The 25,441-nt window shown below is 38.4% G+C and overlaps 3 protein-coding genes across 4 annotated transcripts in view; 2 read left to right on the top strand and 1 right to left on the bottom strand.

The window, feature by feature from the left end:
* tbc1d9 (TBC1 domain family, member 9 (with GRAM domain)) overlaps nucleotides 1-6,420 on the top strand; it is a 43,463-nt gene extending 37,043 nt beyond the window's left edge. Inside the window, exons 17-21 of the mRNA XM_059341927.1 lie at nucleotides 111-176; nucleotides 966-1,052; nucleotides 2,982-3,050; nucleotides 3,949-4,052; nucleotides 4,580-6,420. Of these exons, the coding sequence (XP_059197910.1) occupies nucleotides 111-176; nucleotides 966-1,052; nucleotides 2,982-3,050; nucleotides 3,949-4,052; nucleotides 4,580-5,386 (1,133 nt within the window). The 3' untranslated portion in view covers nucleotides 5,387-6,420. The remainder of the gene's footprint in view (nucleotides 1-110; nucleotides 177-965; nucleotides 1,053-2,981; nucleotides 3,051-3,948; nucleotides 4,053-4,579) is intronic.
* A 3,339-nt stretch (nucleotides 6,421-9,759) lies between these two features.
* On the top strand, nucleotides 9,760-15,413 carry ucp1 (uncoupling protein 1). 2 transcript variants are annotated; one of them, XM_059341978.1, is made up of 7 exons: nucleotides 9,760-9,915; nucleotides 10,057-10,198; nucleotides 10,762-10,960; nucleotides 12,684-12,881; nucleotides 13,007-13,108; nucleotides 14,450-14,630; nucleotides 14,758-15,413. In XM_059341978.1, the coding sequence occupies exons 2-7, from the start codon at nucleotides 10,073-10,075 to the stop codon at nucleotides 14,870-14,872; spliced, it is 921 nt and encodes a 306-aa protein (XP_059197961.1). In that variant the 5' UTR covers nucleotides 9,760-9,915; nucleotides 10,057-10,072; the 3' UTR covers nucleotides 14,873-15,413. The 2 variants fall into 2 exon arrangements, with proteins under 2 accessions (XP_059197961.1, XP_059197970.1); XM_059341987.1 differs by having other exon boundaries at nucleotides 9,765-9,915; nucleotides 10,062-10,198.
* Nucleotides 15,414-15,479: 66 nt separating this feature from the next.
* On the bottom strand, nucleotides 15,480-24,123 carry elmod2 (ELMO/CED-12 domain containing 2). Its single transcript, XM_059342000.1, has 9 exons — nucleotides 24,003-24,123; nucleotides 21,861-22,008; nucleotides 21,740-21,768; nucleotides 20,495-20,592; nucleotides 20,251-20,380; nucleotides 19,031-19,164; nucleotides 17,798-17,866; nucleotides 17,527-17,660; nucleotides 15,480-16,354 (listed from the first exon to the last, which is right to left on the bottom strand). The coding sequence occupies exons 2-9, from the start codon at nucleotides 22,003-22,005 to the stop codon at nucleotides 16,197-16,199; spliced, it is 897 nt and encodes a 298-aa protein (XP_059197983.1). The 5' UTR covers nucleotides 22,006-22,008; nucleotides 24,003-24,123; the 3' UTR covers nucleotides 15,480-16,196.
* Between the last annotated feature and the right edge of the window lie 1,318 nt (nucleotides 24,124-25,441).

Here is a 25,441-nt window from a genome sequence, read left to right as displayed (position 1 = left end):
GATGTTTCGCTCTGTCATGACTCTAATTCAAGGTTGCATTAAGATGATGCATCACATTTGGAAGCGGTTCTGATGCGTCCGATCTCTAAAGCGTGTTGCTGTGTTTTTAGGTATTCTGTGTCACGGGGACCTCACTGAGAGGTTGAAGCTCCTCTACAAGATTCACGTCATACCTGGTGAGTGTTCAGTGAGCTCTGAAAGTCATCTTCAGGAAATTACAGAAAATCTTTCATTTCAGCTGAGCAGGATTATGAGCTGCACAGAAAGGAGGAGGCTCACTGGAGAGAAACTGTTCAGCTCTTTGTCTCACTTCACCGAGCAAATCACTCTCCCAGGATTGCCTTAGTCAGCAGGTTTTGCTTAAATGAGATAACTGACAGAAAAAACTTTCTAAAGTACTCCCTGTATATTAAATTCAATCGTCAACTTAATGAATACTTATGTTTACTTTCAGTAACATTTTGAAAGACGAATTAGTCAATTGTATTGCATAAAATGATCCCAAAAGGGTACAAAAAAGGTAATTTATCGTAAAAAGCGTTCATTGAAACGTGTCAGTGTTGTGGTAGTCTGCGAGAAGGTGTCATAATTTGACTTTATATCCAGTTTTTATCATATATTGTATAGACATTGGTCATTTTGAAGTATATCTATTTCACGGATGGAACATTTTATCACTGAAAGTCTGGATCTTAAGAGAAACAAGCTGAGCAAATGTAAGCAGCACCTCCTGTTTGCCCGGACATACCCTGATTTTAATGTGAAACTGCTTTAGTCAGTGTTTTTATGATTTTTATTCACCTGGTCTATTTGTTTTGGAGAGGAGAGCTTTACAGAAATCCAGCACATTTTATTGTCATTGCAAATAATGCCACATACTTCACAATGTCACCAAACTGCGTCCTTTGTTATTTTTTCCCTGGTGGGAAGAAAATTTAACTTTTTCCTAATTGCTTTGCTACCAGAAATCCCTCATGAACCAGAAGAGCCTGACTCTGCCTTTGAGGCCACTCAGTACTTCTATGAGGACATCACTCCTGAAACGTCCATTGGTAAGAACATGAGGTCAACTTTTTTTTCTGTTTCTTAATTGTATCCTTTTCCATAAGCATGTTGTCTCGGTGCAGCACAATGATGTGTGTGTGTATGTATGTATGTATGTATGTATGTGTATATGTGTATATATATATATATATATAAATGTGTGTATATATATATATATATATATATATATATATATATATATATATATAGATATAAACAAATATTTTATGTCCCGACACCAAACCCCAATTCATCCAATCCCATCGTGCCATGGTGACATTTCTTAACCAAACACAACTCCACCCACAACCTTAAAATAAAACTTAAAAAACATACAACCGAATATTCTTCCATGACATAAAAAAAAAATACAGCTCATAGACTTCTCGATTAAACAAAACTAAAAAGGAAAGTGAAAAGGGGAGGGGGGATGACATCATTTCAGTAATTTTGGAGAAAAGATTTCCTCTGAAACATTTGTTGTGCTCTTACTAGTGATGATGCTGCTTTTTATAATATAAAGGACTTGAGATTGCACTCATGATATTTGCATAAGTGAAATCTGTTTCTGCGGTTCTGGGCACATGTCATGTGATTTGCAGGGGAAAGTGTTGGTTTTATTAACCTTGAAGCCACAGACACCATGTGCAGCCTGCATTGTGCACACAGACAGTGATGAAAGCAGACGCACAAAAACAAATGTGTGCACAAGTTAAATTCTGCCTGCACAGTACAAGCCTGCAGGAGTCTCCTGAATATGCACGAGAGAGAAACTGCCTTACATACCTTCGCTGATCTCAGAGCTGATGTTTGGACAATTAAAGTTTCAGAAGGCGCTGATATTGTTCCAGTACAGCCTGTCCTGGGTGTAGAGAAGTAGAGCAGGATTATCTGTGGGTATTGTTTAAACAAGAACCTGCAAGAATACTGAGGTTGTTTCATCCTTATTCCACTACCTTGGCACATTTTATTTATTTGTTTAACTGTTCAGTTATGTTTTTTGTAAAGGTATATATTTTTTATATAGGCCTAATGTATTCAAGGGAGATTTTTTACTTTTTATTTTTTTGACCATTTTGGCCGTGTTACTGGCATAAATTCTGGTAAAGGGGTGAGGTTTTGTTTTATTTAATTTTGGAAGTTCAACCTCGGGTCCTATGATAAGTCTATAATAAAGTGTGTAGCCAAAATACAAACAATCAGACATCAAAATAAATGTGGGTTCAATGAGGACATGTTTGTCTTTATCACATCATTACAGCATAAAATCATGCATTTTATTGGAGTGGCTTGGAGTCCTTTTCTACATGTCTGTCTCCCCCTTCACTCTGCATTTTGCCACTATAAATAAAGCTAAAAAAAAAAAGACTTAACTATCATATCAGGCTTTCGATCTAGAGCCCTGGCTTTAAAATTGTAGTTTTTCATATTTTCCACCAGATTGAGCCACTTGTGGGGCAAACATGCTATTTTCCTGGTTTCCTCAAGGATTACTAATGCTGTATTTTTGGAGTAATGTAGAGTTTGGTGCAATGCATCAATATCAATGTTTTTGCAAAACATCAACTGTGTAGTGTCCAGAACACAATTTTTAAGTGCAATTATTTAAACAAACTGGCTTTTAAAGGTTAAAATTCTGAAGCTGAATAAATATGTGGTAGTTATAATCAGGACTGAAGTTGGTTAAAAGATTTTACTGTGAAAATGAACATAATAAAAATATATTATTTATAGCAAAAAAAATAATGGATTTTTGTCCTCAAAGGAGATCCAAGCAACTTTGTTAGAAGTGATAAGGGTAAATATATTATACTTGTCTTCAAAATATAGAGGATGTTGCTCCAAAACAGGCACTGATAGTTCCATCTAGCTAATGAAATCGGATAATCTAAATATTTTAATTGAACAAATGATCATGTTTGCTCCTCTCTCCTCAGGTCACGACTCAAAGTGCAGAAGTGAGAGAGATGATGGCTTCGTCAGAGTTACATTTAAGACAGAAAAAGGTGAGCAGCATATCTCAAAAGGAATGTAAAAGCCTGAACATACATAGATCTAATCCAATACGATACATAATCCCATAATCCAAATTTTCCAAAATGTGCAACATGATGTGTAGTCTTGTTGTTGGCTCAAAATAGTGGTGTGATATTCATGGAGTGAACATGATAGATTGATTTGATCGACTTCCTCCTGCATGTCTGGAACATCATTGCTGTGTTCCAATACCCATACTTCCCGTACTCACTATACTTAGTTTGAGTACGCAGGGTGTTCCGATTCCGATCGCGGTGAAAAGAAGTGTACCTAAAGGACCCGGATGTTGCACTCATAACGGTCAAAACGCTGAGTGTGGAACGATGTACACTATACGCACTCAACGGCCGCCATCTTGTCTACGTAGCGGAAGAGGCGGAGCCAGGCAGAGCCGCTCAGCTCAAAAAAAATGTTTGTAATGGTGGCTGACGACGCCGGTGCATTTTCCACATTTGCTGCGTTAATGGAGCCATATGGCCGGATTGTAGAAGTAAAGATTTTTTCGCCGTTTAAAGCCGGAAGTTTTTCGCGGGTGACGAGCCGCGGCGGCCGTCGCGAGCGTCATTTCCGGTAAGTGCATCACGGAGTATTAAATTTGGAACAAAACTCACCTGCTGAAATCTGTGTACTTTGTGAGTGCGGATAGTGTACTGCATTTAAGTGTACTCATGGAAGTATGGGTATTGGAACACGGCACGTGTGAATACAGGATTTATCCATGCAGCAACAACAACAACAAAAAGGTTCATCTTAACACTTAAAGTCTTTAATCCTAACACAGAAACAAGCAGACGTTGGTTGCACCTCCATACATTTTTAAAACCAAATGCTTTAAAGAACCAACATTATTCTTTGTACATCTCACAGTGAAGAAACTGAACACTCCTGAATATCGCCATTACCTGAAACTGTGGAACCAGGAAACAAAACCTAAACATGAAAACAACAAAGACCTCCCAAAGCTGAATCAGGTAAGACTTCACTCTCTGCATGTGTTTTTATGTGCATAAGAAACTCAACTCAACTCAACTCAACTTTATTTGTAAAGCACTTTAAAACAACAACAGTCGCAACAAAGTGCTGTACATAAACAAACAGAACAAGAGACAATGAAATAAATAAAACAGGAAATAAACACTAAAATAAATCGATTCATTGCTTTTTAAAAGACTATTTAAAAAACAATAAATAGAAGCAAACCATAAAACACTAAAAACAAGAGCAGAGTCTCATGCGTGGTTAAAAGACAAGGAATAAAAATAGGTTTTATGATTACTTTTAAAAATGAAAGTGAGGAGGCTTGTCTGGTGTGCAAAGGCAGCTCATTCCATAGCCATCACTTACTTGATTCCTATGGTCTATGTCTAGTTCCATCAGGTTGAATGCACTTATTGTAAGTCGCTTTGGACAAAAGCGTCTGCTAAATGACATGTAATGTAAAAAATGTAATGTGCTGTTGAAGTCTGCTATAACTGACCTCATGTGTTTCTCCCTCCAGAGCCAGTTTATTGAGCTGTGTAAGACGCTCTACAGCATGTTCAGTGAGGATGTTGCAGAACAGGAGCTCTATCACGCCACTGCCACCGTCACCAGTCTGCTGCTGGAAATGGGCGAGGTGGGAAAGCTCTTCTCCTCCTCCGGCAGGAAGGACCTCATCACGGAGGGTAAATCTGAGCCCAGCATGTGTACGACAGACGCTGCGGACCCCAAAACCACCCAGGAGGCTGCACTCGAGGGCGTGTTCCAGCAGCGGGGCTCGGGTGACGGGTTTACCTCCGCAGGTCTGGAGAACAAGCCGAGTCCCTGTGAGGACGTGAAGGGGGACGAAGGGAGCGAGCAGCTGCCACCTATGCAAGACATCAAGCTGGAGGACTCGTCTCCCAAAGACACAGGCACCTCATCCGCCATGCTCATCTCGGACGACGAGACCAAAGACGACACGTCGATGTCGTCCTACTCGGTGCTGAGCGCCGGCTCCCACGAGCTGGACGAGAAGCTGCAGTGCGAGGACATCGCAGACGACACGGTGCTGGTGCGCAGCGACAACGGCTCCGGCGGCGAAAGGAACAACCGTCCCCTCGGCGGGGGACCAGACAGAGGGCTGCCTCACAGCACCAGCATCGATAAAGACTGGGCCATCACGTTCGAGCAGTTCCTGGCCTCCGTGCTCACCGAGCAGGCCCTCGTGCATTACTTTGAGAAGCCGGTGGACGTGGCGGCTCGTATAACTAACGCCAAGAATGTGCATAAAGTGGGGCGCCCCCTGCTGTCTACAAGTGACTATGAGATCTCTCTATCCGGCTGAGGTTTCGCACAGACTTTTTAAAAAAGGGAAATGTGATTATCAGTCATTGTGTACAAATGTCTCTGTGAATTTTAGAGGACAATGAAGGTCAGTGTATGTATGTGCGTGAATGAATGTGACCAAAAACTGCTCTTAGCGATGTATTTTACCAGATGTGAAAGACTTTTATTATAACAATCACTAGAATCTGTCCAGCTAAGAGGGAACAGGAAGTTATATTAAGGTTTGCTCAGATGAAATCTGTGTGTACATGTAGTAGCTGTACTTTATAAGACGTTACTCATAGGTGTTAATATTGTAATCTCTAGTACTCTTAGGCTATGTAGATGTAAATGTCCACAGATACAGTACGGTTCTATACTGGGATATTGATAGTCTATGTACGATCACCTAACATTATATCTGGTCAAACTATCGCTTCATTACTTTACGATTCCATTTGCTGTTAAACACGAAACGTTTTTAGTTTCTCATTGAATGAAAATATGAACAAAACAAAGCTGAGAAAATTCAGTGATTAACTGAATTTTCACATATTCTTTTTTTAATCTTTCTTCAGCTCCACATCTATTTAAAGCAATGTGACACTTTGGCTATTCATTGAATCCTATGACTTCTCCCCCCAAAATAATATTCCCAGTAACGTTCCAGTGTGATTTCTCCGGATATTTCTTGGTAATCCTTTTATTTTTTACTCAGAAGAAAACACAGCACACCTGACAAAGGAATCCATGTGTCCTTAGAACTGATTACACTAAAAACCACTGTTGAATGAAGAACCTGCACTTTCTTTATGTTTACAACATAATGTGATCCACTAATATATTATGGCCTTTTTTCCTTTTCTTAAACATGTTTTATCCTCTTTTCTTTTTTTTGCTCCGCACATTTTTACATTACAGTTTTCAACTTGTTTTTATGTGAATATTTGTTTTTTTATTTGAAATGTCCAGGTGTTATCACTCTGGATTCATTGTATATCACTCCATCATATTAAAGTTACAGTATGATTGATTCGATGCTGCACAGTAAAACGCCTCAAGCCTTTTTATTTTATTGACTCAATCAGATTCAGTGCTGCTATATGAGCAGGGACACAGTGTTACTGCCATCTGGTGGAAGATCATTTATGCTATGAATCATCCATTTACTTTAGATATATTTTAGCCATAAAAATATGTTACACAGATGCATACATTGAATAACCATTTGTTCTTTCTGCAGGTTCAACAGGTGATTTACAAAACCCCTTTTTCTTTTTTGCTAATTTATAACTGCAAATGAGTGTCAAGTGTGACTCTAGTACAGTATAGTGATAAAATACAACATTTTGAATGTACTTGAACTACTGGACTACTACATTTTCATGTTATATTAAACTTAAACTCCAGTAACTCTCAGGGGATGGGAAACTATATTCATTTGACAGCTAAAATCACTTGATTGATTATATTTTGATAAATAAAATCTTTTTAAAAAAGTTTACAGTTTACCAAAAATGTAAGGTGTTGATATGCCGAGGTGGAAGACATATTCAAATCTGTAGCAAAAGTAGTAATGCTGCATTCAAAATGTTCCGAAATACAAAAATTTAAGCATCCAGATGTCCAAGGAGTTTAAAAACTAAAATGTTTAATAAAAAATTGTATATAAGAATGCCTGAAAAATTATGAGAACCAGTTTAACCATTTTGCATGTTTTGACTTGCAGTGAACTAATGGCTGGATGCTTTTGGGTTGTTTTTTCTCTCTGTACCAAACACACACTGGGGCTGTGGCTCAGGTTAACCAATCACAGCAATGTGAGCTCATTTAAAACTGGACCTTCTGCAGACTGAACAGAGGCTTCCCCTCTCAGACACATGACAGAGCTATAAATAATTAATCTGAAAATAAATGGTGTTTTGTCAGAACAGGTTACATTCATTTTCCTCAGATCTCTTCAGGGGCTCACTGGGTTGCTTTCAAGAAATGACCAAATCATCTTAAACTTAAAGCCCAAATAGAAATGGTTTTAATCATATCTAACAAATATGACAATGATAGTTTTCTTTCAGTTAAAGATTACATTAGTTTGTGTGTGTGTGTGTGTGTGGGGGGGGGGGGGGGGGGTCCTTAATCATGACATTAATCATGACATAAATGAAACATTTCTATGATGTTTAGCATTATGTTTCTTGAATGTATTTAATCATGATCAGTTTCCAGTTTATTATCTATACTCTAACTAAAACTAATGCAGTCTAATACAAAAGGGTTGCGCCATGACTGTTAATGTTACAAGTAGCTCCTAATGTACTGATTTAGGAATAATTCTTTAAAAATGTGTGTGAGTGTGTCAGTGCCAAAAACAGTTCCTAAATCTGTGAAAAGTTAGAAGTAGTCCAGGGGACTCCAAAGCCAATCAGCCTTGTAATTGCATCAACATTTTAGAAACTTTAGAAACATTAGAAACTAATGACACTGAGCTTTTAAAAAGGCATCAGCTTAATCGTGAGGGTATTCTGTTCACAGTATAGAGTTGGTATAGGAAGCAGTCACTTCGCCAACCAAAAGAAATTACCCCAAAACAGTAGTTCTCCTCCTTTACCACAGGAAAGGTATACCTGAAGCACACCTGCAAGCTGGGGGAGGGTGATTATCTAACAAAACTTAAATATTAAAAAATTTAAAAAATTTAAATTACTTGATGCTTTTGCTCCAAAAGAAAGACACGGTGACAAATAGTAAAGAAAAAAGATCATTAATTGTTCAAGAACCGACTTGGCCTTTTAACACTTTTCTGGAGGACGAGGCCCTGCTGGAGCTGTGTGTTCAACTGTTGAGATAAGTCTCCTTTCAAGACACTCTCCATCCTTTTGCCTTTTCTGCTTTTATAATTTGCCTTTTACCCTTAATTTAATTACCTCTCATCTTCCTTTGATTATGCTTTTTGGTTTAATACAAGAAGTCTAAATCGATGAAAATTAATTAATGGTTTGTGTTATAAGATATTCCTTCATTGATCCCCATGGGGATATTCAGTTATGTTTATCTTGTGAATTTTTGTAGTGAGATTAAAAGATACCCAGTCTAGGTCTTGACATAGACGTCCAGTAGCTGTCTGATCGAGTCCAGTTGAGGTGGTCTAGTCTAGGGCACGGTGACGTTGACAACAGAAAGAAAAACAGAAGTGCAAACAAGCTAAAGTATGTGTTTTTATAGCACATTGGAACAAAAGAGCTTCAAGTGGTTTGATTTGCACTTCATGTGTTCATTGAACATGTAAGACGGTACTTTGTGGTTCTATTTAACTGTATTACATTATACTGAGAAGTATTTCTAATATTTGGTTTATCCTCATTGATAAACAGTAAATTTGGTGGGCAAAACATTAGAAACGCCTCAAACTACAGCATCCAAAGTGATCATAGAGTTATATCAACACCTCTCTAAACGGTTTCTACAAAAACTGAACATTATAACCCTCCCGGGGGTTGAAATTACCACAGAAGTGCTGTTGCATTTGTAAGTTACCTACAAGGCAACTGAGTGTTGTAGGAATGAGGTTGCATTGCTTGCCTGATTTCCCCATAATTCCATTACTATTTGAGAAGCTACAAAGGTTGGATTTAGGGCGAGGTATTATGAAATAGGGCCCCCTCACTGCCAAACTGCTGAGAGGCCGAACACAAAGTTCTTATCTGATCCATACTGAACTTCAGTCACTAGTTCACGTCACTAATCTGCACTGAAATGCTTTTTTTGAAAAAGCTGGTGCCCTGTTTCACAAAGATGTGTCCGTTGTAAAGAAATCATAAATCGACATGATAAACACGTTTTATAATGAGCAAATACTGTACGATACAACAACGCTGTTGCAAAAGTGAAAGGGCAACGTGATGTGAGGTTATAAAGACTTTCAGCCAATCAGCTCCAAACACTTTCTCTGTTCACACACCTGGTCTGTCATTGGCTGAGAGTGAGCACGAGCCTCCAGTGAACCCATCTGCTGACTTTATTATGGCTGTTGTTAAGCAAAAACATTTAGGTCTAATAAAGTAAAAAAATATTTAATTTTTAAATATAAAGTGAAAGAAAATGCACTTACTGTACCTAATATCAGCATGGATAGTGTGTATTACACTTGAAAGACAACATTTAGAAACACTGGTGATAGTTTATAGACACTTTTGAAAATGTACAGTGTATAATTTGGAAAAAAAATAGGCTTATGTTAGAGTCCCAGCATGGGGGAAGTGAAGTAGTTGTTTTTCTGAAATGTGCCTGCACTGTGGGGTAAATTGAACATTGACTTTCTGACAGTCGGTGGACTTTGATTTGACCCTTGCGTACAGGAGTACACAGTAACGCCTCTCTGTGGATGTCATAAAGAAGCCGGCCTGATAATATATAAATACAGAGCTAAAGATGCTTCTTTCCTTTCTGTGGAGCGGCGCCCTTTATGGATTATAATCTGGCCAATCAAATCCTGCCCGGTTACAAACTACAGAGGATCAAAAGGAACCTTTAAATTTTAGGACAAGCAATGTAAGTATGTTTTTATCATCAATCCACACTTTGATTTCTCGTAAAAGTTCTGCAAAGCTTTCAGTTTAACAGATAAATGATTAGTATGTGAGGTTAATATTTAAATGGTGTTGTCTCTGTGTGTTTGTGCATACCTGTTAGCCCAGTATTAGGAAACATGGTGGGACTTAAACCCTCAGATGTTCCCCCTCCACTGGGGGTGAAGATGGCAAGTGCTGGCGCTGCAGCCTGTATAGCTGACCTTGTCACATTTCCTCTGGACACAGCCAAAGTCAGACTACAGGTATCTGCTCAGTGACACTGACAAAGAAAAAATAAAATCGTTGTTCAACATTCACATCTACACTGTAAAAAAGGTTTGTAGAAATAACAGTAATACACTGTCAAATACATCAGAAATAGGGCATAAAATGAAAAATTGTATATCACTGTATTAGACACTTTTAATTACCGTAAATCAAAGAATAGCACAAAACTTATACTTTTTTTTCTGTCATAAAATGGAAGAAACAAAGTTTTGCTGTAAAATATAACATTTTCATGCAAAATTTATGGAGAAATACCATGATGTATGAATGAATGACACAATTACCCGAAAAATAACAGGATTATTCAGACTAAATTACAGTTTTTGCTGATATTTACATATTTACAATACTACCATGAAACACAGTGTGATGTTGGCTACTACTCAATGAGCATCTTGTTTCTCCACTTAATTCCCCCAAAATCAATTGCACTCATTAACATTTCTGTAGCAACACGCTGCAGCCTTTAGTCTGCATGTTTTTCTACTTTTGTTCTGTGAAGCTTGTTTAAGCCTTGAGTACAATCTGTGACCCTCAGATTCAGGGAGAGAAGACGGCAGTGGGAGGAATCCGCTACAAAGGAGTGTTTGGGACAATCACCACCATGATCCGAACAGAGGGGCCCAGGTCTCTGTACAACGGGCTGGTGGCGGGGCTGCAGAGACAATTGTGCTTCGCCTCCATCAGAATCGGCCTCTACGACAATGTCAAAAATTTCTACACTGGTGGCACAGACAGTAAGGGATTACTTTTAAAGTACATGCACAGTTTCTTTTAATCTCATATGTCCCTATCCCTCTATAGCTCACTGTCACAAACCACATTCCTTACATTGCACAAGCAAAAATCACTAATTTGTAAACAAATTATCACATCGTCAATCCTCACTCTGGATTTAGATAAGGAAAAACAGAAGAAATCCTGAAAAAAACCCTTAGGGTCTTAAAGTGAGAAACCTGAGGAGCAACAGTGGAGGGATCCCTTTTCCACCACTGACAGATGTGCAACATCTTTTGCATGTTCAAAAAAGACAATATTAATACCGGGATACAATTGCAATGCCGTGTAAATACACAATACGTAAAAATAGCCCTCGTGCTTTTCTTGAAAAATGTCATAACTGCCATAAAATGTATATATTTACTATTATTTACTTCCATTGAGTTAAACCTTTTAACCAATATCAGTTCTGATTATCACTATCAAACTATCTGGAGAATGTTAACCCTTTGATCTTTGAATGCAAATGTGTGAGCAGAATACCACTTTTGTTTTTTAATGGAAAATAAATTGGGGGGGTTTTGTACACTAAATGTTGGGGCGGGGTTTACTCGACTTCGATGGATTGAATCAACCACTGCATTGCTGCATAATACAGCAGCAATAAGTGGAAACCAGGAAGATGTGATGTAGTTTCTAAAACTTTCTAAAACTACAATATTAAAGCCTGGACTCTAGATTGAAAGCCTGATATAATAGAGTGCATGATTTATACTGTAATGGCCGTGGGAACAATTGTCTGTAATTTAGCTACACTGTTTATTATAGACTTATTATAGGAGCTGAGGTTGAACTGCCAAATTTGGGGGGAAAAGTCCTCAAACTCTTGCCAATATGTTATCTATAACACAGCCAGAATGGTTGAAACATTTAAAATGAACCCATAAGAACCCAGACACAGTTATCCTTAAAGGATGTGTTCTTTAAGTTGACCACATAGAACAAATTTCTGATGTTTAAAAAAAAATAAAAAAAATACTACCCCTTAATGTCAAAGATCTGTGATGTGACATATACGTTACAATGGGCGTTTATGGTATTTATGTTTATGATATTTCTCATTTTAAAATAGAAAAAAACTAGACACATTTTCTGCTTACAGAAACACAAATTTGCCTTTTTCTTTTGCATCTCCATAACATATATCAAAATTGTGACTTTAATTTTTTTCAAGAAATATGATTAGAACAAGTTAAATGCAATACAGGATTAGAAATGTTAAATTATTTTAAACTAAAGCCTCCTAACAAAAAATATGCTTTTTGAAATTAGCTACTTTTTTACATTTCTGTTTCCAGTCACAGCCACATTTTGGAGAAGTCACTTCCTGTCACAGTCACATGACCACCACTCCAGGGTGTTGAGTATACGTCTCTTAGGGATTTAATGAGTTAATGTGAAGCTTAAAGCTGAATATGGGAGATTCTAGAAGATTTAAAGTGTTTGTTACATGGGTGTCACCATGGGTTCTTATGGGTTAAAATCCCCAAAATGTCCCGACTGAAAGTCTACTGTATGAATATCTGAGAGCACTGATTGAGAATTAAGTGTTATTAGAAGGTGTTAGAATATCTCAAACACACATAGACCCTCAAGCACAAGTATCTGGAAGCTGTACTATATTCAAGTAATTAAGTGCCTATATTCCACTGCTGAATGTTCCTGTTAATCCCTCTCAAGATCCCGGTGTGCTGGTGCGTATCCTCGCTGGCTGCACTACAGGCGCCATGGCGGTGTCTTTTGCACAACCCACTGATGTGGTCAAGGTTCGATTCCAAGCCCAGATGAACCTGGATGGTGTGGCGCGTCGTTACAGTGGCACCATGCAGGCCTACAAACACATCTTCCAGAATGAGGGTCTACGTGGACTCTGGAAAGGTGCCGTTCAGAAAGCATGCTTTAAAACACTCTTTTGGGTCTCACCTGCCATGAACATAGGTCCCAGAAATTAGTTTAAAGCAATTACTAATCAATAAGTTATCATTCTCTTTTGGCTCCTTTAGGCACACTACCCAACATCACAAGAAATGCACTTGTCAACTGCACAGAGCTGGTAACATATGATCTGATCAAAGAGGCCATCTTGAAACGCAACCTGATGTCAGGTGAGTGGGGGAGCTTGTGTATGCAGAGTTTCATACACCAACTAAACTCAATGAATGTAAAAGTGGAGAGCATCAAAACTAACTAAATTTCCAGGAGTCGGTGCTGTAGTTGTTCCCCAGTGGACTTCTTCGTCATTTGTTGACTAAAGCACTTTGCTTTAGCTTTTCCTACTTTTTGTTATAACAGTAATAAGGGCCCGAACTTTCAAAAGTCAGATTTTGGTTGTTGGAACTGAAAAGGTGATTGCCATTTTAGATCATATTATGTTTTGAGTTAAGATACAATGCAGTTAAATGTGACCTAAAATAATAAAAGCTTTGATACAGTAAGTATTGCACTGTGCTGTCTCGTCCAGCTCAGAGATGCCAGGATGCATCACCTCCCAACATTTCACAAAAGTCCTTTTTGGTTGAGGTTCATCTGGTTCTTTGTCAGTTGAATCAATCCGCACATTTGTTTGTGTGGTTGACAGTTTAGTCGAACATTTCTCGCCATTTACAACAAGTTATTTCTCCAACAGATCGGCAGTGTCGTCTGGTTCCGCTTCTGATTACAACAGCAATTTTTAAATAGAAATCATGCAACAAATATTAGACAGAATTATTTTGGGGGTGAATGTTTTGCTGTCCCAATTTTTAAATATTAAACATTTGTTGGTTACTACTGATCGCAACCAAAGGCCAAATAATGGATGCAAATAGCAATCTGGCAAGTGTTGTCAACTGATGTCAAATTCCTTCCATCCTCTTTCTTCTGCTCATCCGGGGCCGGGTTGTGGGGCCAGCTGGCTAAGCAAACATCTCCAGCAAAGTCTCCAAGCTCGTCCTGGGGGACCCTGAATCGTTCCCAGATCAGATGAGACAAGTAATCCCACAAATCCGTTGAGCGTGTTCTGGATCAACTCGGGGGTCCTCTTACCCGTTGGACGTGCAACATGTTCATGGGGGAGGACCCCAAAATACGTCTACCCAAGTCTTCCATAAACCTGGGCAAAATGCTGTGCTGTGGATGGCATTATGTGCTACAGCAACACACACACATAATGCCATCCCAGAGAGACAGCTGATTGGGTGAGAGCACACACACCCTCTCACCCTTTCAACTCCTTCACAGCAGATAACAGCACACATGCTGGTACAGTACAAGGTGTATTTTCTTCTGAGTGCTGTAAATACAGTAGTTAATACAGCATTTATCTCTCTATATTTATATTGCACCTTCCACGAGGTTATATAATCTGCTGACGTGAGTTTCTATACTGCCCAGCTCAGAACAAAGGCCTCCTGGTTACTCTCATTCATCCTCTTTAGTCGTTTTGTTGACTATCTTTCTCTCCACAGACAATCTGCCATGCCACTTTGTATCTGCGTTTGGTGCCGGCTTTGTCACCACGGTGATCGCTTCCCCGGTAGATGTGGTGAAAACTAGATACATGAACTCACCACCAGGCCAGTACAAGAGTGCTATAAACTGTGCCTGGACCATGATGACTAAAGAGGGGCCGACGGCTTTCTACAAAGGGTGAGCTCCTCCTCTCTGAGCCCAGCACACACACTCATTTGTTCAGGAATATTTGCACTCGATATAAATGTTTTAAGCAATGCTGCATTTGTGGATTGGCCTAGCGCTTTTTGTTTGTTTCCTGTAGATTTGTTCCCTCGTTTTTGAGGCTTGGATCTTGGAACGTTGTGATGTTTGTCTCATTCGAACAAATCAAGAGAGCCATGATGGTCACGAAGAAGAGGATTGAGGACAGAAATTGAGAAATTTGACTGAAAAATCTGAACCACCACTGGATGAAGAAATATCAATTTACATTTACATTTAGCAGACGCTTTTATCCAAAGCGACTTACAGGAAGAATAAAAGCAAACAATGAAGGTATAGTGCAAAAAGAGCTATTAGTGCATCAATAAGTGCTAGTGACAATTCTTTAAGGAGTAGAATTCAATTCTTCAGGAGTTTTATTCCTTTGTCCTGTGGTGGCACAGAAGAAAATCCTTTGTTGAAAAAGGAATATAGGACTTTATGTTGAACTGATGTATAAAAGAAATGCAGTTCTTTTTATTTATCATTTTTCATAATGCACCCATTTGAAATTCAATGGGAGTAAATTGTGCCAACACTAGATAGTTTTCTCCCTCCTTTAACAAGTTGAGTTTGCACTTTGAGATCTGTAAATCTTAATCTGCCAATTATACATTTTCAGGCAGCTTACACCAGTGTACCTTCAAGTAATACAGGTGCTTGTAATAAAATGTCAAACAAGTTAATGTGAACTCTAAATATATTTGACTTGTTTTACATATGCTGTGCTTGCTTATTAACTCTTCCACCACACGAAACACATCTCAAAACATTAAAATGTGTATTTATTAACTTTGAGTCAGATGTGTTATTACATACCTTCCTCAAAAGCAAATCACACCATAAAAATAACAGGTAATAAAAATGCAGTCTGTAGACATACAAATTTATGAAAACGGAGGCAAAGAATCATTTTGCGTTCCACATCACCGATATTGCAGAATACAGATGTCATCAACAGGGACACGTTAAAACATGCACACGTTTAGCCATGGTCTCTGGACATTAAAATCAAATTCCTGAGCGGGACAACTGTGAGAATACATAAGTCTTGTTCACATAAATATAAACAAGATGGCTACACACCTCGTAGTTAATCACCATTTTTAAATAATTGCGACAATTTGGCTGCTTGCTCACTGAAAAGTGCTTAAATCCTCACCAAAGACGGACCAATTATCTCTGTAGTCCTTTGAAGCAGCTCTCACTTCCTCTTCACGAAGGTTAATTAAACACTGGAATGGTCATTTTTTTGAGGTATAGGGTGTCAGATTTGTGCTCTATTTTAAAAACACTGAAACAAGATGAACAGAGCGTGACTAATGAACCACAAAACCAAATATAACAGGATTCATTTGTTTGAATTTCTGAGGGACCAACCAGCTTCAGTCTGATTTTCATGTGTTTAATGTTCAGCATCGCTTATGCTTCTTCCCTTCTTTTACCTGGTCAAACAACATCAGGGGACAGAGGAAAGTGAGGGAATATCTCTGAATAATGTTAGTTTTTAGAGCCGACAGTCAGTGTGAGTTTGACATCAGGGTCCTGTAGATGTGTCTTGACGATGTTATGGAATTTTTCTCTGTACTGATTGAACTGCATGATGCTTTCTGGTTCTTCTGCCACCCAGAATTTATCAAATTCGTATGCCAGATAACCTTGAAGAGAAGAAACACACATATTAGGGGATTCAAACTAAATAATTTAACTAATTTTAACTTTTTTAGAACATTTTTTGATGCATGGGTGCTCAAAACAGTACATAGCCCCAACCCCGTGCCCAAGATAAATCACGTTACTACATAGATTTAGAAAAAGTAGTCAAACCCTTGTGACCGCACCAAAGGAAATTAACAGCGACGACCAATGGCAACAACACAAATATTGACAGGAATTGGAGCTCAAAAGTTTAAACAGAAATAATACGACCATGAAACGCACAGAAAGCAGTGATCTTGTACATAAATCAAAGGCCAAGTGCACAATCCAACAACACAGTGGCTGTGAGACATCCCTATTATAGCCTAGTACACCCATAAGGAATGCAGTATAACAGCATAGACTACATGGCTATTAACAAGCCAAACAAGTAACAGCCAACGTTGTTAGGTAAACAAAAAAAAGTGCACAAGTGCATGCAGTAAAATATAGTCAACTAGAAAATTTCCTCTGGGGAAATTCTGAAAGGGCCACGGGGGCTACTGCCGGTGTGTGTACACTATGATGATCAGAGATTTCAAACTATGCCCTTTAACCTCAAAATGTGTGTGTATGTGTGTGTGTGTGTAATTAAAATCACATAAAGTTACGTGTGTGTGTGTGTGTGTGTGTGTGTGTGTGTGTGTGTTTGAAGCATGTGTATGCATGTGTGAGGAGTGTGCGTGCTTACGCGCATGTGTGTGTGTGTGTATCTGTAACTGTAATCACATCAAAGATCAAAGGCAATCAGATCAAAGCAATCAACAGAATTATCTGACACCTGTTAATGAAAGAGTGACAGCAGCCAGAGTTGGACTGGAATTTCTGGCCTTGAACAGAAAGCATTTTTGGCAAAACCATAATACCTATCATTGATCCCACTTCACTTTGAGCGTCCTGAGTTCTTCCTGAACGTCTACATATGTTTTTTTTTAAGAAAAATGAAAAAATACACTGGTCCCTACAGCTTTTGCTGTATGGGACCAGTGCTCGGTGCGATTGCCCCGAGGCCCTAATTAACCATCAACACATGTGGGTGCTCAGCCTTCTCTGTGGCTGCTCGGACCTGAAGGCACTATGGAAAGTCTCAGTGATGTTTTAGAACAGAAAAATTCTACAGTTTGTTACTCACAGTATAGCTGATGAAAGTGCCGGAGCTCAGGTGTGCCCAGTACTGTGTTGTAGAAATGGGGTTTCAAAGCGCCGCTCTTCAGGAGGCTGTAGGCCATTTCTGTCAAGTTGATCCCAACAATGGCGTATGAATACCTGAAATATGACAAAAGGAGCATAAAGTGCATGCCATAACAACTGCTCACATAGAAGGTGAATCATTTTTGGAAAATCAAACTTTTGTAACAATACTGAATATATTTAGATGCTAATACCGTATGAATGTCTCTTACCCCAGTTTAGGATGGTTTGCATGAGACAACACCTGACGAGCCTCCTCTGTGTAGTTTTCACTGAAGAAACTGTGACAAAAGCATATGAACTGTTTACTGTCATCCCTCACGTATACCCTACAAATTAGATCACGATCACCACTAAACTCACTGGTAATAATTATAACCATTCAAAGGGGAACTTTGATTGGTTATGATTTTTTTAAAGAGGAACTTTGCATGGTTATGATTATAACCAGTGACCAATTTTACACATCAAGGTCTTGAGGAGTACAAGTGCTTCTGTGAAAAAGGTTGTATAAAGCCTTAAATTTGAAGATTAATATAATCTGAGGATGTGGAGTTGGAAAGTAATGAGCTTCTGCTTCTTGAGATACCAGTTAGACGTTTGGAAACTTGTGGTTTGTTTTTCCTTTAAAACTCAAGAGCACAATGTACTCTTTATCTCAATATTCTGCCGCAATATTCTGTATGTTACAATATAGGCTACTACAGTGCGAGGCGTAGACACACATGCACAAGTCCACTCTGATAAATCATTAACAGGGATCAGTGAAGCCTCACTGTATGTGTGCCTGGTTTAACTTTTAGATAAGGTTTGAAAATGCAGCTTTTTCCAAATCTATGGATATAAATATGGTAATGATTATGCGTACCAATCATTACAACAAACACAACAGATATTGATTTAAATATGCATTTCTTCTTGACAAGTATAAACAACTATTATAGTGGTAAGAATGTATGTGTGTGTGTTTGCTGCAGTTTTTATGTAAGGTACAAGGATGTTGAAGCCTGGCTGAGTGTGGATTTTCTTGTCTTTTGGGATTGATTTTCAGGCTCCTACTGAACACACAGCAAAAAAAACTGTGTTTGGTATGCTTGGTCAGCTTTCTGTATTTCTGCCGTGTCTTTTTCTTTCCTCATGCTGTGTTGCTTTTGTCACTTTCACTCACAAATCACAAAGATTATTTACCATGCTTTGCAACAATGTGGGTCAAGTAAGACTGCCTAAAAGAAACCTTAACTTAAAAAGGATGGATTGTAGTTATGTTGCCGTGTTTTGATGTGAAATACACTATAAAAAAATGTGTTTCCATCATAGATAAAATAAATGGTGATAGCGTAGAGAAAGCAGTAGATGATAATATTGTCTCAATGGTCAGTCCTGATATCTGCAGTTCTTTATAATCAAGTTAATCAATGCCTCATTGTTATTGATTAAGAACTTACACAAGGTTGATGAGGCCAAGCAGGCCCATTCCTCTGAAGTCAGTCTTAGGGTCGTCTCCTTGGAATCCGATGTCTCCCCACTGTTTGGTAATCCTTGACTCCAGTTTGACTGTCGGCATTAACAGGTCCCACAGCTGAGTACAAATATTCAGGTGTTAAACATTGTAATGGCACTATACTGAGTTACAGGTGCAAGTATGCTAAATGTGATTTTGTCCATCACATTTTGGATTCATAATCAATACATCCAATACTATGATCTAGATTTAGCTATTTTATTGTGCCATCTAAAGTTACTTTTCAAAATATAAATGTGGTTTCTCCTTCTGAAGTCTTAGTTATACAGTATGTTAGCAGGGCATGTTGGTGCATGGTATTAAGGCAATGTCTACATCCATCCATCCATCCATTATCGTTATCCGCACTCAGGTCGCAGGGGGCTGGAGCCCAGCTGACATTGGGCGAGAGGCGGGGTACACCCTGGACAGATCGCCAGACTATCGCAGGGCCGACACATAGAGACAGACAATCACGCTAAGTGCATGTTTTTGGACTGTGGGAGGAAGGCAGGGAGGAAGGCAGGAGTACCCAGAGAGAACCCACGCTGATACGGGGAGAACATGCAAACTCCACACAGAAGAGCCGCAAGCGGGAGGCGACCCTCTTGCTGTGAGGCGAGAGTGCTAACCACTACACCACCGTGTAGCCCTCAATGTCTACATATACACAGATACTTTTGAAATAATTGAATTTGTCCACACTACTTTTGTTTTAAATATCCATCCACACTAGAATGATATAAAGACTAACACAGAAATACTTCAAGTACCAGAGAAGAAGATTCTGAGCATGCGTAGTAAGCTTATTTTCCTTTGATACCTATTTATTTAACATCTGTGTGGTACATGGCCCTAGGTGCCATGATGAAACCTAAATGTGACTCTATTGTTGTCGTTTCTGGTACATGGTCAGTACAAAAAGCAACAATGGACATGCGCAAATTGAGGAGAGTGTGTCAGTTTTGGGGGGAAAAAAAGTTTTTTTCAAAACTTCTTTTTTGTGACCTAAAACTCTTTTTGCATGTAGACGAGAGGCCAAAACATAGAGGGAAATATCAGTTTTGACAGTGACTTTGGACATACGTATACTTATTTGTTATGTGGAACTGTAAGCATGCGGCTAAAACGTATGAATAACTGCATCCAGAAGCAGGAACACACCTTCAACAGCATGGCCTCGTGTTCCTGGTTCTCTGAGTTGAAGACCTCCTTTCTCAAGTCTTCTACAGAAACATACAGGCTGCTGTTTCCAGTTATCTGTAACAGACAGATGCGTAGGCTCTCCTTGAACCTAAAGAGAGATTTAACAAATAATTACTACATTGATTTAAAAATGACACTAGACTTACTAAAAGAGTTGTGGGTGAAAAGCAACCTTAAAACAACAGATGAGAAGTAACCTTACAGTGGATCTTTTTGGGGTTTGACATTCTTCTCTTTCATAATTTGATCCACACGTTGGTCTAAATTATCCTTGTTGGTTTCCAAAGCTCCTCTTAAAACCTACAGAGGAGGAAAGCACAAGAGAGGAGGAGGTAGTCACAGAGAAGTAATGATACAGCGACAGGAAATTGGCACAGTGGCTGCTATATATAATCTATGCTCTCAGCCACAGTGAAAAAAATACCTTTCATAGTCAACCTCAGGAACAATGAAAGAGATGACGAAGCACTTCTGTTTCTACACTCAACAGACTGTTGATCGGAAAATGCTTACCAAGCTATAAAAGAAAAGTACAGTCAATTTATCTAAGCTTGGCAAGTGCATTAAAAGATAAGGACTGATTAATCTCACAGGATATGTCTTTATTAAAGTTCACACATACAACAGCCTAACAGATAATGAACAAGTCACTAAGCAAAGAAGTGTTTCCTTTACACTTGTGTGGGCTCACATTGTTTAATCATCAATTATTCAATCATTTAGTCTGAACAGTCTAGAAAAAAAGATTTATTTTCATGAAATGGAAACAGAGAAACAGCTTCTGGTGTGTCTTTCAATAACTCAAGCATTTGCATTTTGATTAAGTGACCTGCTTTTGTGACCCATTACTTTCCTATAATATTAATTTGTCCAGTATGTGTAGTTTATGATTATATGGGCGGCTGTGGCTCAGTTGGAAGAGTAGTCACATAGTGATCGGATGGTTGGTGGTTTGATCCCTGACCATGGCAGCCTACATGTCGAAGTATTCTTGAGCAAGATGCTAAACCCCAAATTGCTCCCGATGCTGCGTTCATCGGTGTGTGAATGAATTCCCAATGGTGGCAGGTGGCACTGTTTAGCGTAGCCTCTGCCACCAGTATGAATGTGTGTGTGAAAGGGTGAATTAGCGCAGTCTGTAGTGTAAAGCGCTTTGAGTGGTCGCAAAGCGACTAGAAAAGTGCTATATAAGTGCAGGACCATTTACCATATATTACTTCCTTTCCTCTATGTGCAGTGCACTTGTGTATTTTGTGAGAGTAAAGCACTTTTCTACAACTGCAACTATTTTTTTTTACCTATATTAAACATTTTTTAATAAGGGAATCGATTCATGATTCAAAAAACAAATACTGAAACTGACCCTGGAATTGCCCAGGAAATATCCTTTGTATCAGACACAAAACCATCTCCGTTTACTAAAAAACTGAAAGTTAAAATTTCTTACCATGTTCTTTGATGACCGGAGAGAATATTCTATAAAAGGACACATGAAGCCGATTAATATAATGGAAAGTAATTACTAATAAGCAGTAAAAGTAACCCAGATTCAGGATGATTTAATTCACCTGCTTTTATTGTCCTTGTTGCCCCAGGCTTGTAACCGGAGCATATTCTCTGCAGCTCACATGTCCCTGTTGCCTGTCTGAGTAACCACTTCAGCCAGTATCTCAGGAAAGACGTGTAGACATACTGCCAGATATACCCAAGCATTTTCTACAATATGGACACAGAAAAGATATTGACAGTATTAAATATTCAAGCAGAAAAATCTGACTCAGACAAGCAGAAAAATTTGGCTGCCATCGGTGCTGAACGATCCTGCATAAGGGGTAATTGGCACCCCTTCTATTTTTATTCTAGGGTGCAAGAAATGCCATGGCAAACTATGGATCAGCAAACTACTTGGCAGTATGAGATATAAAGTTAACATGTGATCAAAGCCAGTGAACACTTGAACATGGAAGACTGTAATAAATGCCTACTGACATGGGTTAAGGATATACCTAATTTATTTACTTTGCGTACTGAAATTACTTCTACCACTGTGTAAAAGTTTTACATGAACTTTTAGGTTATCAGATTTCATCAATTTCTTTTGGCATATTAATGTTGCTGATCATGCTCTATCCTATTTTAATAGTACTGTAACAAATATTTCCATTTTTAATTAACTTTTTTACGTGCATCACATTTAACAAACGGAACATGTATGCATGTATGGCAATTAATGATATTAATCTGCAATGACTCTGCAATTGCATTAATCTGCAATGATTGAAAAAAACATTTCTCTAAGACTTAATAGAGTAGAGGTAAAATATAGCATAACATACCGTCACCCTGTTACAATAATGGCCTAACTCATTTTTTCAAGTTTTGCAGGAAACTCAAAAAACTTCACCAAAAGTTTAACATATGACATTTATTGATCGTTTAACTCAAAAAGGATGTAACAAATGATGGATATTGGCTTTGTAATAACACTGTGTGTACATTATGTAACTTAAGAGAAATAAATGACTTAGGCAATTTTTTGAACATGCCTTTGCGACTTAAGCAAGATATGGTAACACTTTATTTTGAAGGTGTCTACATAAGAGTCACACAAGCCTGTCAGAAACATGACATGACAAGTATCATGAGGATTAATGTTACTTCAAAGTGTCATTAATGTTCATGACACATCCTATATCGTGTTTATGACACACTCATGTCACTCTTATTTAGACACCTTCAAAATAAAGTAATTAAATAAGTAAGGTACGTTCAAAAAATTGCATAAGTCACATTTTATTTTGATTTAGGCATAATAAATCCGCTTAAGTCACACACTTGACATAGGCCATTATCTTAAAGGGGTAAAATCACATGATCTGATCAACTGAGTATGTAGGCGATGTTACCATAGGTGGCCGGCATCATGAAGAGATGATTTAGGCAAAAAAAAAAAAAAAAAATTGACAAAAAAATGACTTGGGCGATTATTTAAACAGTGTGACGATATAATCAACCAACTAAAGTATATCTATCTCTGAACTGTATTGATGTCCAGTGTTTGAGTAGATCGGGCTTCTTATTGTCCACCACTGCCTAATAAAACCCACCAGCTATCATTATAAACAGGATTGAAACACTGGTGTCATTAAGACAATGGCCACTGTTCGGGAGTTGTTGAGATAGTCTGCGTTTTAAATATAATTAAATATAATGACCGTCTTACATAATGTATAAGATGGTCAGCTCGCCGTGCGTTTTCATTAAAATATGTTTTAAGCTCAGACGGCATGATGTCAATGTGAAAGGAACAGCTAGCAAACAGCCAAAACAATAGCATTGTGGTAGCTAGCATTAGTGCTAATGCTAACTTTGGACAAACGTGTCAAGTCCGTCTGTACCAAGCTACTAAAAATGGGTGAGTTTAGCAGGGGCTTGGGCAAATCATCTGCCAACATGTAAGCAAACTGAGCTACATACCAATAACTTTAATAAACTAACCGAGCTAACTAGCTTCAAAACTCACAGGTGACAGTTAACCGGTTCAGACAACAGGTTGTCATTGTATTTACCGAACTGTTAGCTAGCGTTAGCTAAGTTAACATACATTGGTTTCATCGGAAGCATTGGATCACTTTATAGTGTTTAGGATGAGCAAGAAAGCTGAAGTTAATCGTATTTATACCCAAATATAAACATATACCCAAACTTACCTTCACTTGTTAGCGATCAGTCGTTTGTTAAGTTAAGGTTAGCAACGTTTCTCTTGACAACAGTCTGGCTCTGGTGCGTTCAAGTTCTGACCAGACACACAGCCGTTCGCAGGACACGCACCGGGGAAATTGGAAAATAAAGAATGACATGCATTCAACCATAACATTTACATTCTTTTGAACTCAATTACCATTAATTTAATGTCATGTTTGATTTGTGATCTTTCAAAAATAAGAGACACACTCCGTTATTTTTTTCTTCGTTTTAGATTTTTTGATAACGCTACTTTACATCATGTAATTGAACTGACCACACGCCAGCCTGTTTTTAACGCTGCTGTAGCGCCATCTAGTGTCCAAACCCACCTGCTTTCTCTACACCACTCTGCAATGCATGGACTGTGCTTCACAGAGAAATACTGACAATCCCTCAAATACTGTGCATTTTACGCATTAGCCACCCATCATTCCTCACTATAGACAGAAATTGATTGCAATTTTGTTGAAATTACAGCCTGCGGTTAAGGTTGGTTGGTTTCAGCTGATAGCACCCAGTGTATCCAATAATTTGCCTTTTCCAATGTAACCACAAGATGATGCCAGATCCACAATATCACTGATGAAATTGATACATGATAAAAATCTATTGAAGAACAGACCAATCGTTTGGCTTTAATCCTCCATTATTCCACACAGATGTTGTTAATATTGGCTAGTTTTTACACCTTCTGTGTCATAATGCCTAGCCACTGTTTAAAATTTTTTGCACACATCCTTATGATTGAATAAAAAAAAAAAAAAGTATTATCCACTGTGTTCCTTTTTCCAAACAGGCTGCATATACACACTCATCCTGAAGCAGAGCACACGCTATCACGGTTTTCTCACCAATGGTGCACTCGACTGTAATTAAGTCTTGGTCTACCGTCTCACCTAATCAGTCCCTCTGGGAATTAAAGGTAGGAGGTCTATCCTATACAATTACTGCATTCCAATAGGAGCTCCCATCTCAGACGCAGGCTATATTTGAAAACTGGATCCCCGAAGTAACCACGAACATAATAACAGTCTAGTCTGGGTCAAGTGTGTGAGTAGCCTTTAATGGTGACATTAATAATCATCAATTAATCATTTATAACCGCACTGATAGACATGACACAATTATTTTTATTGCACCACGGATGAGGTAAAAAAATAGCAAAATTCTGCAATTTACTAGACTTTTTGTTTAGAGACTTGTTGTTGTTGTTGTCTCTCTCTACAGGGGGGTGGCCAGGGTTGACAAGGGATGCCATGATTGACAGGGTGATCAAACCACCACAGTTTTTCAAGATTAATTTCAAAGAATGGATTCTTTGAAACAAGTAAGTACATATTTCTGACCAAACCAAAAACTGCTCCAAATGAATGACAAAATAGTGTGTTGGTCACAGACTAAG

The sequence above is a fragment of the Centropristis striata genome, chromosome 1 (assembly GCF_030273125.1).
Source record: "Centropristis striata isolate RG_2023a ecotype Rhode Island chromosome 1, C.striata_1.0, whole genome shotgun sequence".
Classification (NCBI taxonomy): Eukaryota; Metazoa; Chordata; class Actinopteri; order Perciformes; family Serranidae; genus Centropristis; species Centropristis striata.
Note: the sequence above shows the minus strand (reverse complement) of the source record. Positions and strands in the feature narration are given on the sequence as shown.